Genomic DNA, 16,180 nt, shown 5'->3' with positions numbered 1-16,180 from the left:
CCAAACTCCGGAATATATTGATTTAAAAAAACAATGCAGGCCAACCCAAATGTATAACAAATCAAGACCAGCCATCTTCTTCAACTTTGGCACCATTGAGTCACAAGACAGAATCAATGTGACTCATTCAATTCCTACCAACTACTTGTGTTCTAATTCCTTCAATTCCCTCAGTGATATGAATAGATGTTTGACTCAGTTTAAACTCTTTTCTTTTATTTTTTCCAGATGAAAGTGCTTCTTTTCCTTCTCAATTTTTTTTAGATCATTTAAAAACACCTGCATCCTTTGTGCAGGAGAACCACATTCTACCTTGTCTTATACTGCCTGTGTCTATAAGATAATATCATTGTCTGAAAGGTAGGGATGAGGTCATTTTGACATCTTTGTATTCTCAGAACTTAACATCTGATGAGTGCTTAACAAGTTTAGAAAGACTTCAAGTCTTTCTAAAAGATGAAACTGTGGTTCCGTTTGGCTTAAATGATTTCTAAGATATTAAGACAAAAGTCATCTAGAAATGACATTTCCCTAATCAGAAAAGAGAAATAATAGCTGTTCACTACCAAACTCTTTACCTCTCTGCTATCCATCCGCTTGGCTTGGCTTGGCTACCCCAGGCTAGGGAGCCAGGTTAAAGACAGCGACTGCTGTCTGCAGTGGGCTTATAAAGGGCCTGTGAGGTCACACACACAGCCAATCAGCAAGAGAGTCGTCACCCATTATGAAGCTATCTCAATATGGACAGGATCCCACCCACAGGGCAGTCCTATATCCACAGAGAATATTTCTGGGCCTCAATCTCCTGTTGCGCTGTGGTGCCGCCCATTTAAAGGGCCCTTACAAACAGTAATAATAGTTCTGGATTGCTTCTCCTATTTGGGATTTTCAATCTCTTTCAGATGAATATAGATTGCACTAATAAACTGAACTTGAATTCAGGCCTTTTCAGCTATGCCATCTCTAATAAATTCTTTTTTTTCTCTTCCCTCCCCCCAGGGGAATTGGGGTTAAGTGACTTGCCCAGGGTTGCACAGCTAGGAAATCTTTAGTGTCTGAGTCCACATTTGAACTCAGGTCCTTCTGACTTTCAGGGCTGGTATTCTATCTACTGTACCACCTAGTTGCCCTGCCATTTCTAATAAATTCATATAATTTTTTCAACAAAGAAATTTTTATTAATTCTGGAGAAGGTTCCCAAATGTACAATTCTTTCCTTATTTATTTGTTTGTTTGTTTATTTATTGATTGATTGAAAGTAGTTCAATGTTTTCTTATTTAAGGCTCTTCAGTCTCATTAACTTGAAACTATAAAGATGTATCTATGGATAGATGGTGTGGGATAAATGGTTGTTCTCCTTCACAGACTTCATTTTTATAAGATAAAGTCCTATGACATAGTACTAAAAATCTCCCACTTCCTCAACAGCCAGTGTATGTACATGCATTTAGTAGCTTACTTGGAGGTAACATCTATCTTCAAGTACCATAATTGTGTAGTAATGGTATTTAAGATCTTATCTTTAGTGCAGAAATGCTCACTTACTTCTTAGATGCAGAGAATACAGTCTATGTATGTTGAGTAAATCAGATCACTTTATCAAAGCTAAGAGAAACTTCTGTGTGGCATGTTTTCCCCATGTGAACTGAACCCTTGGAACATGTTAAATTCACACCCAGCTATCTAATAATCCCAAGCAAGAAAAGACATTAGGGCACTCAAAGGCAAAATTTCACTAAAAATAGTCAAATAATTAATTTTTGAATGGCTTACAGAAGTCACTTGAAATTATTTAGCAGAACAACTCTGGTTGTTAGGACTATTACTCTCATTTTATCTGGAGTATAAACTCTATGTTACCTATGAATTTGCCAGAACATATTAGGTCATATTAATTAGCTCACACTCTTTTCTGTCCAATGACAATTTAGCTTTCTGGCCACTGATGCACTTGCACCATCATATTACATGAATACTCACAATTTCTTCTAAGGTACCTATTATCACACCTACATTAAAAAGTGGCAAAAGGAAACAAATATAAGATGATGAAAGATATAGGAATGTCTTCAAATTTCACCATATATGAGTTAAGAAACTTATAGCCAATTGATGTTTCTTCTAGCACTATAATTCAGTGAGTAACAGGGCATGTGGAATAAAAAGCCCCCATGATCTCATTATTTCAACACAGTATTTTTTTAATATTAAAATTGAAGCTGCAACCTGAAAATATATTATAGAGATGATAGGTTCTTCTCTCATATGTTGCCACAGAGAGAAAGTCTAATTGAAATTCTGTCAGCATGGTGGATTGCAGATGCTACTGCTTATTAAATTGACTCAGTTTGTGGGTCCTTAGCAGGAAAGCCACTTACTAAGATTTTGCTAATTCTGCAAATATATTTCCTGTTACTCTCTTACTTGCTTCTTTTCATTGCTGGTTCATTCAGAATCAAAGGAAAAGAAAAATAGTTGTTCTTTGAAGAGGTGGTAATACTGACCTAGGAGTATAGCACACTCTTTGAATTATTTTTCTAGTAGCAATAATAAATATAAAGAAAGCCATTACATATTTTAGTCCTTTGGATTACATATAACCATGTGTGGGCTGTTTCTCATCATTTAAAGTGCAAAAAAATAAAAATGCTTCCAGCATTGCATACAAAGAACTTCAAGCACACAGCAAGCGCTTAATAGATGTGGTTGATCTGACAAGTAAAATAAGAGAGAATATAAATATGGCTGCCTTCTGGGTAAGCCCCCTCAACAAATCCACAAATCAATTAAAATCCTGCATTTGTCAAGCATATATGGATTATATTACCTGATGCACCTTTTGAATTCTGTGCCTTTTACTTCTCTCAAGACTGACAAGGGAGAGACTCACTATGAAGTGATGCTAAGGGAAGGGAGTAGAACCAAAAAATCATTGTACACAGCAAAAACAAGATTATACAATGATCAATTCTGATGGATGTAGCTCTTTTCAACAATGAGGTAATTCAGGTCAATTCCAATGGACTTGTGATGGAGGGAGCTATGTGCATTCAGAAAGAGAACTGTGGGAACTGAATCAGTGAGATCACAATATAGTATTTTCACCTTTTTAGTTGTTGTTTGCTTTTTGTTTTCTTTCTCATTTATTTCCCTTTTTGATCTGATTTTTCTTGTGCAACATGATAAATGTGGAAGCATGTATAGAAGAATTACATATATTTAACATATATTGGATTACTTGCCATTTAGAAGAGGAAGAGGGTGAAGGGAGGGAGAAAAATCTGGAACACAAGATTTTGCAAGAGTGAATGCTGAAAACTATCTTGGTATATATTTTTGAAAATAAAAAGTATTTTTAAAAAAGACATTGACAAGGACCTCTTCCTTTTTCAAAAGTTCTACAAATTGGAATTCATTTCAGAATCCCTCTATGAATTACAATTATTTCCATTCTGAAATAAAAGCTTTAAAGCCACTTGTTATATTAAACAGAAAGGTCCACTTTAACAGTCATATGAATTTAATGGTAATGCATTAACTAGGACAGTCAACCAAACTTCATGATGACAAATGATATTTATAAATAAGCAAGATTAGCAGATTTAATACAAACAACAGACTACTGAACTTTCAGTTACCAGCTCCTAAAGACAGAAGCTAAAATGAACTACCACCTATTCACAATGGTTTTGAATCTACCCAAAGTATCCAAGTATATTCCAAGTCCTAAATGTCATCAGAAACACATTACATTAATTACTAAAAGGAACTATGAAACTAAATACATCAACCATTCTTAAAAGAGTGGCAATCTCTAATTTATGCTGGGAAAAAAAAAAGTGCAATGCTTGGCAGATACTTCACACAACTAGGTTATGAACTTCTAAATCTTTCTGTCAAATAAAGAAGAAGTGTACCTCTGGAGCACCTAAACAGGCTAACTCAGACTATCCGAGTCATACTGGGTATTTATATCCAATGAAGACTAAGATGACAAAGAAAGAAAAAAAAAAAAAAGGATCTTTTACAGAAGAGGATAGAGGTTTCTTACACAGATTCCATTTCCAAATCATCATCTTCCTGAGACAGCTGCAGGTAAGGGTTATCAGATGCTGGGCGGAATTTATAGCCAGTCAGAACAAAGAACACCAAAGTTGCCATTTCATCCAATAGCTACAAAATAAAAGACATCCCCCATAAAGGAATTAACCAAGGCAATATTTGATATAGAAATGACATTAAACAAAGTAACACTGACAATCCTCTTCTCTACAGTTAATCTGTACTCTTCTATTAGACTCAACGTTCACTGATCACAGTGTTTTATTAGGGCAGTTTCGCCAAAGTGTCATCTTTTAGTACTATTCCAAGAAGATGAATTTAGAAGCACTCACTTTAAACATGAACACGAGCTATGCTTTTTAAAGGAAAATGAACCTTCCTCAAAATTGGCAGCTCTGAATAGTTAATTTATTCCTCATAGTCTTATCTTATAAGGAAACTTGAGTCTGAAGACATTAGAAATTTGGTTATATAGATGATTTAGTGCCAGAATTAAGCTTTGAACTCAGTTTTCTTAACATTAAGTCTAACATTGCTTTTTCAAAGTGAGAAGATCTCATAGGAATTATCTTACACATTACATTTATATTTTATGTTATGATATAGTGCAGCAATAATGGATAGAGAGTTGGATTTGATGTCAAGAAGACCTGAATTCAAAACTTATCAGCTCCAAGAAAATCTCTAGGACAAGATTGTTAAGAGAAGTTGCTGTGTATAGGTGTAGGGAATTTTCATACCACGAGTCCCCTAAATTGGTGAAACACAAGTCTGCCTTCCCAGCCCCACAAATTTTTTTTTAAATTAAAAGAAAGCTACCAGAGCTGGTGGGACAAGGTATCAAGGCTGTTTTATATAAACAAATCCATAAATGAAGGGAAAAAAATAATTTTATCACATGAGGAGAAACTTTAATTATAAAGGGCACAACCTATCTTTTTTTTCCTCTGCTTAGGCTCCATCTTCCCTGCCCCCATTCTCCTTGCCAAAATCTTTATAAAATGAAAAGTAAAATCAATAATGCAATTACTTCCACATTTTCCAAAGACCCAGCATCTTTGATGGACAAAATATTTTTAATTGAAAATAATTAGAAAAAAGGACTTAGCAGTTTATCCTTAGGTAATGAGATAATAGTAGAGAGCTATCACTGATTTTCTTTCTGGAGTGAGAAATGCTGTTACATTCATTTACTTGGAAGTCTGATATGTTTCCTTCTGATATGTGCATACCTGGTAGAGCCATTTCCATTGGAATGGAACAGCAAGTTTGAGGAGAATTGCAATGATCCTTGTGAAATAAATATAAGAGACAATCTACAGAAAAAGGAAAAGATAAAATAAGTAAAATCAACTCTGCCTTCATGCCATCATTTTCTTCTTTCTACTCAAATGCATTTAAAACTATAGAAAGCTATTTGGAGCACATCGCTTTAGGTTTATAATGTTAGTTAATAAATATGGGTGAGAGAGTAAAGAAAAGAACTGATTTTGTGGCAGTTATACTTTAAATGATTCCTTCATTGTCTCTTGACAATACAAGTGTTTATCATAGTCCAGTTGGAGAAAAGTGCAAAACATTTTAAGTGTGGCCAATCAGAACTCTAAAATGATCCCTTTGGTATCTCATTCAAATTCAAAAAATTCAAAAAAATCCCTTCGCTATATTTGCTATATTTTTGTTTTAGTCCCCAAAAGATAAATTTCAATCCTTAGGCTTGAGAGTTTTATTTGTAATGATTTTTCAAATGTGACAACAGAAAAGAATGCCACAAAAGAAAATCCAAACGTTCAGATCCTCACATTTCTGCTCCATAAAAGTGAAGGGCACATTCAAGGGAATCTAAAATATTAAATTATTTCCCTTGCTGATACAAGACAGCCTTGAGACACCGCTCTAAAACATTTAAACAATAACTTATTGTCATATGCTATGTTTAGTTTTTTCCCCCAGCTTTTTCTTTTTAAAAATTTTTTAAATTATTTTTTGCAATAGCTTTTGATCTTTCAAAATATATGCAAAAATAATTTTCACCATTCACCCTTGCAAAATCTTTTGTTTCATATTTTTCTCCCTCCTTTTCTATCTTTCCCCTCCCCTAGATATCAAATAATATAATTTAGGTTAAACATGTACAATTCTTCTAAATATATTTCCACATTTATCATGTCATATGTTTTTTATTTGTTTTTTTTAAATAGTTTTTATTTACCAGATATTTGCATGGGTAATTTTACAACATTGACAATTGCCAAACCATTTGTTCCAATTTTTCCCCTCCTCCCCCAGATGGCAGGCCGACCAATACATGTTAAATATAAATTAAATACAATATATGTATATATGACCAAACAGTTGTTTTGCTGAACAAAAAGAATCAGACTTTGAAATAGTGTAATTTAGCCTGTGAAGGAAATCCAAAATGCAGGCGGACAAAATTAGAGGGATTGGAAATTCTATGTAGTGGTTTATAGTCATCTCCCAGAGTTCTTTCACTGGGTGTAGCTGGTTCAGTTCATTACTGCTCTATTGGAACTGATTTGGTTCACCTCATTGTTGGAAAGGGCCACGTCCATCAGAATTGATCATCATACAGTATTGTTGTTGAAGTATATACATGTCATATGGTTTTAACCACATTGCCTGTCTTAATGATCAAATCTCATTGAGAGTAGAGGGTTTGGATGGTCTCAAATACTCCAGTTTCACAAAGTTTAGATGAAATATTCCTGACTTTGTTATCTGAAGTTAAATTCTCAAGGCACACATATTTAGAGACAGTCCTCAGACTTAGTTTTTTAAATAACAAAGACAACCAATTGGTTCATGGTTCATTCACCCCGTCATCTTTGCTATTTACAACTCTAACATTTGCTTTGGAAAGTGAACTATTTGAAGCGACTCACAATTCCAAAGCCACAGATGGTGTGATAAGATTCATAAAACACTTTTTTCAGAGTGAGCAGACCAATTCTAAAAGGTTCTTGCTTGCCACCCCCACAAAGGGTCTGGAATCTCATCTTTTTAGGAAAAATCTGTGAACTGAATGACTTCTAACAAGTTCCATTTGTAATTCTATAATTAAGAAATGTTTCTCATCTGTTATCTTGTTTTCCAGATTAAAAACAACAACAACAACAACAAAAACCCCTGATACAAATACTTTTTCTATTCTCAAGGAATGGTAGTTCTTTACCAGAAAGTATACAGCTATAATACAGCTGTACTGTAGCTTTATTTTCTCTATGCTTATTTGGATATTGTCTTAAGGGCAGGGACTGTTTCATTTTTGTTTTTGTATCCCTAACTCCAAGGACATGTGACACAGTGTAGGCACATAATATACTGATTGATGATATTCTATTCTTACTGAAAAAGATGACAAGTAACAGGTATTTGCTATTTTATTCAATAAAAAGAAAAATGTTTGTTGAATTTCATTTAAAAATTAAAATCTATGAATTGAGAGATTCATTTATGAATCAAGGTTTAAAATCAAATATAAAATCAAATAAGGCCTACCTAAAAAACATATAGTACTTTTGTTCCCCAACACAGTCCTCATTTACAGTCCTAAGATTTCTTACTCACCAATACGTAGTAATGTCTGAATAGTTTCAGCTTTGCTAAGTTAATAGCAGCTATGGAGAGAAAAGAACAAAAGAAAGGATGATTATTTTATGTTATAGCAAATTACAATCAGGTGGTTGCGATCGCTTCTCCAAAAAGAGAGTTCAACTCTGGTGCAGATCAGCATTCCCCTGTAAAAATTATACCTCACAGGTGTTCTGTTCATTTGGCATTGCATGCTTCAAATAAGAATAGTGTGGGAGAAAAGTACTTGAAATCCTGAATTCTGCTTGCAGAATTGCACTTTCTCAAACTGGCCCAGAGGTATCATTTGGAAGAATATCTTACAGCTGAGGTGGTGATTTCAATTAACATCTGTGCCTTTTGCAGAATTCAATTAGGTTTTCATTGTGATCCTTTTTCACTGTGTAATTGTGATAACCCTTTTAAGCACATAACCTGCTACTTTTCTAGCTAAATTCTACCAAAATTGGTGTCCAAGGTCAACAGAGACAACAAATTTTCTTATCTTCACTTATCATGAAATACTGATACTAAGTAGGGTATATTGACTCTTTTTCTAGCTTGTTAATTCATTACTCATAAATTTTAGTAAGTAAATTAATTCTGATTAGTAACAATCAATTAAAGCATATGACACTTGGTGGTAAAGACAGAAATTTTTTTTATTATTCTTTTTATGACTGATGGTCAGTGCCAGATAAGCAAACACAGGAGAAATTTACCCTTTACACAATTAACAATTTGTAGTATATTCAAAAACACAATTTGGATGCCTAAATAAACTGATGAATTGATACTAAAGCACAGAAAGTTCCTAAGGGAATCAGAGCTCTTAGAAATTAAAGAATTGCAAAGCAAAAATAACAAACATTTATTAAGTATTTTATATGCCAGCACTGTGCTTAGGAGGACACAAAGATAAAAAATACTTTCTGATCTCAAGTGTTTTAATGAGGGAGACAACATGTAAATAATTAGATGCCATAAAATATATACAGAATAGAAGATAATCTGAAAAGGAAAGGCACTAACAGTGGGAAGTTACATGAAAGGCTTCCTGAAGAAGGTGGGATGTGAGTTAAAAGATACTGAGAAATTGGACCAACCAATGAAGAGGAATAGTCTAGTGATACTATGGTGTGCAAGGAACAGCAAGGAGCCCTGTGAAGATTGCAAAGTATGTGGATGAGAGTAAAGTCTAAGAAAAAAGGTAGGAAGAGGACTAAGGCAATAGGGAATCACTAGAGTTTAAGTGGGGAGATAGATATATGTGATACAATTAGAATTGGACTTAAGGAAGATAAATTGAATGAAGGATGAATTGGAGTGGGGTGAGACTTGGAGGAAGACCAATAATCAGAAAACCTGTTGCAATAGTCCACTTGAGAGGTGGTAAACTAGTTTAAGCTAATTATGTAACTTCAGGGTTAGAGAGAAGATGATGCATATGAGACATGTTGTAAGGTCAGAACAGCAAGATTTGACAACATAGTGAATAGTAAGTAGAATGAGAGTGAAAAGTTGAGGCAACATTGAGATCCTGAATCTGGTTAACTGAGAAAATGATGGTGTCCCCACAGTAATAAGGATATTCCAGCTAGGGGAGAGGAAGATTTGAGGAACAGATAAGAACTGAGGGTCATACATATGAATATTTGCTTTTATGAAAACTGTATTACAGCACATTCATTAACAAAAGCTCTCTTCACTACCCCTTACCTTCTTCTTCTTCTTTTTTTTTTTAACTTCCCCTACTATTAAAACCTTTTAAAATTCTCTGGTTCTTCCATCAGTTGACACTCATCCTTTAGTCCTTTTTGTTTCATGGAAGAAAAATAACACCTCAATGTTTAGATTGTTGGGAGGACAAAAAAATAGTTAATATCCTTCTTCCATTCAAATTCTATATAAATATTTTTAGTGAGCAACTGAGTGAACTGAGGCTTTTCCTAAGAAAGCAATGTGCTGCATCTTTTCCCCTTCTGCTCAGTGAGTAACAGACAAGGAGCAGCAGCCCGTCCATTTTTAAATGCTTACATTTTTCCTGTTCCATGTTGTTTGTCTGAAAAATATGACAAATGAGACCTGTATGTATCATGGCTGTCTTCATTTAAGAAACTACTTCTGTACATAAAAGTGTCATTTATTTATTATGCTTGAATTTCTAAGTACTTTCTAAGTTCATTTCACAAAACTATGATGGGAATCATTATTTCTCTCCTGTCAGAGGGAGAATTTAAAGCAGAGGTTTGCTTTAATGGAAAAGGAACCGCATCCCCTACCCTCATCTCTTCCCTCGTCCAAAGCGGTGCCTTCATTATGGCACACTAAAGGGGTGTGTCAATTGTTCTTATGACTGGGAAATTCTTGGAAGGCAAGAAGTCTGTGAACCTTTATGGAAACATGTTAGGAAAATTGGGACAGAAGTGCCAATTGAGATAAGTCAACTTAAACAAGAGCCATGCCACTTTGAAGGGTAAGTTATGACATTCTAGAGAATGTATTTCTGTTGGAGATAGAGTAGAAAAATGGAATTATCAAAATGTTTTTGCCTTCACTAATTAGTCATGTGGTAGGCATAACTGAAAAGTGACTGCTACTTGAAGCTATAGCCACTAAGATAATCTTAGATCGCTTTCTGAAATTTTCGGTTCAGTTTTCTAAGTGGAAGACTAAGTGTTAAAAGTGGTTATTTACTAGAATGGTTACATAGGTAAATACTAGCTAAAGCACATGAGACTGTGGCATGCAAAAGAAGGAGCACCAGGAGCCCAGAGAGGAGCCCAGCTTTGATACTTATTATTTATGTGACCTTGGATAAGCAACCTCAACCTCTCTGGGCCACAATTTCCTTATATGAAAAATGAGAGGATTTAATAGGTATCTTTCAGTTCTGAATTCTGTGCTCCTATAGTACAACAGTGGCTATCACATCTGCCTTGAAATTCAGGTTTAGAAAATTAAGTAGGAAAAATCAAGAACTGGAGACATTCAGAGCCTGGCTATCCATGGGAGGCATAGCACATGGGTGCCAATAGCTCTGATTGGCACATGATGAGTCAGGATGCTGGGCAAGCAATGGAAGATGATGTCTCACTGGTAAGAAGGGAAAACAGAGTGCTGCTACTCCTCCTAGCTAGGCAGCATGTGACATTTCCCCAGGGTTATGCAATGAGTCAGTGATGTGGTTATCAGAGGGCTGGAATCCTGAACTTCAGATTGCTATTCTTCACAAGAGGATTTCACAGGAGCTACAAAGCAGTGCCTGCTAAATGATTCTTTTGAAAATACTAAAGCTAGGTGCAAAAGGGATTATTAATTGAGGGAGAAGGGAGTTGGGAGGGGAGGAAAGGAAGGGGAAGACAAGGGGAAGACAACTCCTATTTCTGGTTCTACCACAAGAAAGGGAAAATAATGGAAAGGGACAATAAATCAATAGCAAGGAAGAACACTAAACTCTTAAGCCAGGAGACATGGGTTCTAAACATGATTCTGACACAACTCAATGAGTACATGTAACCTGACACAACCTCTTGGAACCTTAAATTCCTTTTCTGTAAGATGAGGGGATAGCCTAGACCAGGGGTTCTCAAACTACAGCCAGCGAGCCAGTTTATGCTGAGGACGTTTATGCTGAGGATGTTTATGCTGCCCGCTGGGTTATGGCAAATGGGCTGAGGGGCAGAGACAGAGTGTGAGTTTTTGCTTTTACTATAGTCTGGCACTCCAACAGTCTGAGGGACAGTGAACTGGCCCCCTGTTTAAAATGTTTGAGGACCACTGGCCTAGAATAACATTCCCTTTCACTCAAACATTTGAGGGCCATATGTACAATTTTTACTATATTGTTTAAAAATAATAGCTACCATTTTTATTTTTCTTCCCAGGTTATTTTTATCCTTCTGACTCCAATTCTTCCTGTGCAACAAGAAATTCGGTTCTGCACACATATAGTGTATCTAGGATATACTATAACATATCTAACATGTATAAGACTGCCTGCCATTTAGGGGAAGGGGTGGAGAGAAGAAGGGAAAAATCAGAACAGAAGTGAGTGCAAGGGATGTTATAAAAAATTACCCATGCATATGTACTATATATAAAAAGTTATAATTATAAAATTTAAAAATATATTTAAAAAAATAATAGCCACCACCACATTATGTCAAGAACATAAGGCCAACATTCTGGAGAGCAATCTGGAACTATGCCCAAAAAGTTATCAAACTGTGCATACCCTTTGATCCAGCAGTGCTACTAATGGGCTTATATCCAAAGAAATACTAAAGAGGGGAAAGGGACCTGTATGTGCCAAAATGTTTGTGGCAGCTCTTTTCGTAGTGGCTAGAAACTGGAAGATGAATGGATGTCCATCAATTGGAGAATGGTTGGGTAAATTATGGTATATGAATGTTATGGAATATTATTGCTCTGTAAGAAATGACCAGCAGGACAAATACAGAGAGGTTGGAGAGACTTGCATGAACTGATGCTGAGTGAAATGAACAGAACCAGAAGATCGCTGTACACTTCAATGTTGTATGAAGATGTATTCTGATGGAAGTGGATATCTTCAAAATAAAGAAGATCCAACTCACTTCCAGTTGATCAATGATGGACAGAAACAACTATACCCAGAGAAGGAACACTGGGAAGTGAATGTAAAATATTAGCACTACTGTCTATCTACCCAGATTACTTATACCTTTGGAATCCAATACTTAATGTGCAACAAGAAAATTGGATTTACACATATATATTATATCTAGGTTATACTGTAACTCATGTAAAATGTATGAGATTGCCTGTCATTTAGGGGAGGGAGTAGAGGGAGGGAGGGGAAAATCTGGAAAAATGAATACAAGGGATAATGTTATAAAAAAAATTACTCATGCATATATACTGTCAAAAAAATGTATAATTATAAAATTAATTAAAAAAAAAAAAAAAAAGAAAAAGAAAATTTGGAAAAAAAAAAAAAAAAAAAGAACATAAGGCCAAGTGCCTCACCTTATTCCAAGGGATCTTACCACAAGAAAGAAGATAAAATACCCTGAAAGTCACACCTCTTCAAATCCTCATTCCAAGGTTCATTATCTCTCTGACTTGCACTACTGCTACTTGTGTTGAAGCACAAATATGCATCTATCAGTAATCAGTTTTCTGTGATTCTCTCTTTACCCTTCGAACAAAGAGGGCAGACAGGCCCCTCTCTGCAGGCTTCTTATGGTGTTCTGCCTGTATGCGCTGATGAGGTGAAAGGCTCTCCCTTATTTCCTAAGCACAAGCAGTCTCCTTCATTTCTCTGAGGAGTTTCCTAAATGCTTACAGAATAATGAATAATGAAGCAATTGACAAAGTTAGAACCTTAGAGATAAGATATAACACAACAGTGACTCAAAATACAAGACTATCAATGTTCAGTCACCATGATCTATTTACTTTAAGAATTTAATACTGAATGTTTCACATAGTATACAAAAACAAAAAGCATCTATAACTATAATTGGGAAATGAGGGTGAAGATAGAACAGAGAGGTAGGGGAGGGATTCTACAAAGATTTAACCTATACTCAACATTATCCTTCTCTTCCTTTCATCTTCTTTTTTCTCTACAGATATTGATCCATATGGAATTTTGAGCCAAACTCAAAAGTGATGATATTAGATTCAGAATAACCAGAAAGGAAAGAATCAGAGAAAAGACTGAATGCAGACCTGAATCTACTAACTGATGTTAAGACTTTCTCATTTTATTATGGAATATTATTGTTCTGTAAAAAATGACCAGCAGGATGATTTCAGAAAGGCCTGGAGAGACTTACATGAACTGATGATTAGTGAAATGAGCAGGACCAGGAGATCATTATATACTTCAACAACAATACTATATGATGATCAATCCTGATGGACATGGCCCTCTTCAACAATGAGATGAAACAAATCATTTCCAACAGAGCAGTAATAAATTGAACTAGCTACACAGAATTCCCAATCCCTCTATTTTTGTCCACCTGCATTTTTGATTTCCTTCACAGGCTAATTGTACACTATTTCAAAGTCTGATTCTTTTTGTACAGCAAAATAACTGTTTGGACATGTATACATTATATTGTATTTAACTTATACTTTAACATATTTAACATGAATTGGTCAACCTGCCATCTGAGGGAAGGAGTGGGGGGGAAAAGGGGAAAAGTTGGAACAAAAGATTTTGCAATTGTCAATGCTGAAAAATTACCCATGTATATATCTTGTAAATAAAAAGCTATTAAAAAAAAAAGACTTTTTTATTTTAGAAAAGAATTCTTTCCAGTTTTTAGAAAGAGTAATATTCTTTGCTCATGGTTAAGCAAAACTTTTGTACAAGTTTCTACAAGATCTCTTAAAAACTGGATAATGCTTTTTCTTTTTTTTTAAATCAAAACTCTCAGAATCCTCAAAGGATTTAAGTAAGATATGCAATCAACGGAAAACACAATATCCATAGAGAACTATACACAAAGTCAGTGATTCAACAATGGATTGATTACGTGACAAGCATGTTGTAAAGTCTAGTTTTCATTGTCCTCATTTGTTAAATGGCCCATTTATTAAGGCTAACTTAAAAAGGGGAACCAAAGGAAGCAATACAGAAAACTCTCCTTTAAAACTCCTCCAAACAGATCTAGAAAATGCCCAAACTAAGTCCAAATGGGAAAATCTAAGAAAAAGATTCTAGTAAGTCATTTTTCTAGTAGAGATCAGCACATAAGAGTCAGAGTTCTGTAGACATTGGGGAGAGGATTTGGCTTGGAATGCCCATATCTCACAGATTGAGGGCAGACAGGATGGGACTTGCACCTAAGGATAGCAGTCCAGGATGAAGAACAGCTGTGGACCTTGAGTGGTATATACAGAGACATTCAGAAATAAGCATTAGCAGTGTGGTTTAGATCCTAGGAGCAAAGTGCGGTATCTGTTCCAGTTTTAGCCCAGTCTGAAGCCTGGAGAAATAACCAGGAATCTCAGACCCAAATCCAGGTCAAACTGAAGAGCTCAGATTAGTGGGCAGCAATCATCCTCTTCCCCTTTTACCAATGTGAGCGTACTACAGTCTCAAACTGAATTAACCCCAAGATAGATCCTGGAACAACAAATACCTAAAAAAGCAGCAGCAGGACCAGAACACATCTTCCCTCCTCCAGAAATATAGAAAGCCTAGTACCTAAGAAAGCAGCAACAGGACCAGAACACATCTTCCCTCCAGAAGTATACAGAGCCCAGCCCTAACACTGATCTGAAGACAAGAAGTAGGCTGAAAGAATGAGAAAAAAAAAAAAAAAAAAAATTCTATTGAATCAGAAGCACAGTGGGGAGATTATGCAACCTCAGTCTATCCTCAGAATATAGGTCTTAGAAGTAACTTTACCAATGGAAGACGAGATGAAGTTCATGTTTGAACCCTTATAAAACATCTGAGGGCATCTAGGTAGAGGAAGGCTCATCTTCATGAGTTCAATTCCAGCTTCACACAATTACTAGCTGTGTGATCCCAAGCATGTCACTTAACCCTGTTTGTCTCGGAACCTCATCCTCGGTTCCAAAATGAGTTGGAGAAGGAAAAGGTGCACCACTCTAGTATCTTGGCCAAGAAAACCCCAAATAGGGTAAAGAGCTGAACAAGAGTGAAATGATTAAACAACAAAAACAAAAACAAAAAAATTATTGACCCTCCCAGGTGAATGGAAAACAGAAATGCTATAATTACTGAAATTCTGGTCATTATGAAGTTTTTTTTTTTTGTTTTTTGTTTTGAGGCTGGGGTTAAGGGACTTGCCCAGGTCACACAGTTATGAAGTGTTAAGTGTCTGAGACCAGATTTGAACTTGGGTCCTCCTGAATTCAGGCCTGGTGCTCTATCCACTGCGCCACCTAGCTGCCCCACAAAGTTTTTTTTTAAAAGTACTTGTGCGAGTGGTAAAGATGTCATGCTTTTTTACGGCAATATTATTCTGCAAAATCATTTGTCAGTCACGGCAAAATTAAACCTTTCCCCCTTTTCCTTTAAAATTTCTCTAGCAAAGTCACCTTCAAATAATGGTCTGTCTTACTGTTGTGATTATTTTATTTAATATTTTCTCCTTGTTACATTTAAAACAAATTCTTTTTACATTTGTTTTCAAAACTTTTGAGTTCTAGGTTCTCTCCCTTATCTCCATCCTCAAATAAGAAACCACATGTGAAGTTATAAAAGTTATAAAAGAAATCATAGATCTCCTAACCTAATGGGGAAAAAAATAAAATTAAAATTAAAAAAGAGAGAGAATGCTTTGATTTGTATTCAGACAACAAATCATTTGCTTTTCTGGGTGTGGATAGGATTTTTCATCATAAGTCCTTCAGAGTAGTCCTAGATCATTGTACTGCTGAGAATAGCAAAGTCATTTACAGCTGGTCATCTCACAACATTGCTATTATGAAGAATTAAGAGAAACATGGGGAGATTTGTATGAAAAATGGAGAACCAAGAAAACAACATAT

The 16,180-nt window shown here is 35.4% G+C and overlaps 1 protein-coding gene across 1 annotated transcript in view; it reads right to left on the bottom strand.

Moving 5' to 3' along the window:
• GPR107 (G protein-coupled receptor 107) overlaps positions 1-16,180 on the bottom strand; it is an 86,056-nt gene that overhangs the window by 14,148 nt on the left and 55,728 nt on the right. Inside the window, exons 15-17 of the mRNA XM_074293870.1 lie at positions 7,655-7,704; positions 5,296-5,379; positions 4,053-4,174 (exon numbers count right to left, since the gene is read on the bottom strand). Coding sequence (XP_074149971.1) covers positions 4,053-4,174; positions 5,296-5,379; positions 7,655-7,704 — 256 coding nt within the window. The remainder of the gene's footprint in view (positions 1-4,052; positions 4,175-5,295; positions 5,380-7,654; positions 7,705-16,180) is intronic.

Source organism: Sminthopsis crassicaudata, chromosome 2 (assembly GCF_048593235.1).
Source record: "Sminthopsis crassicaudata isolate SCR6 chromosome 2, ASM4859323v1, whole genome shotgun sequence".
Lineage (NCBI taxonomy): Eukaryota > Metazoa > Chordata > Mammalia > Dasyuromorphia > Dasyuridae > Sminthopsis > Sminthopsis crassicaudata.
The sequence above is the reverse complement of the archived record's forward strand: the minus strand, read 5'-3'. Positions and strand labels throughout refer to the sequence as shown.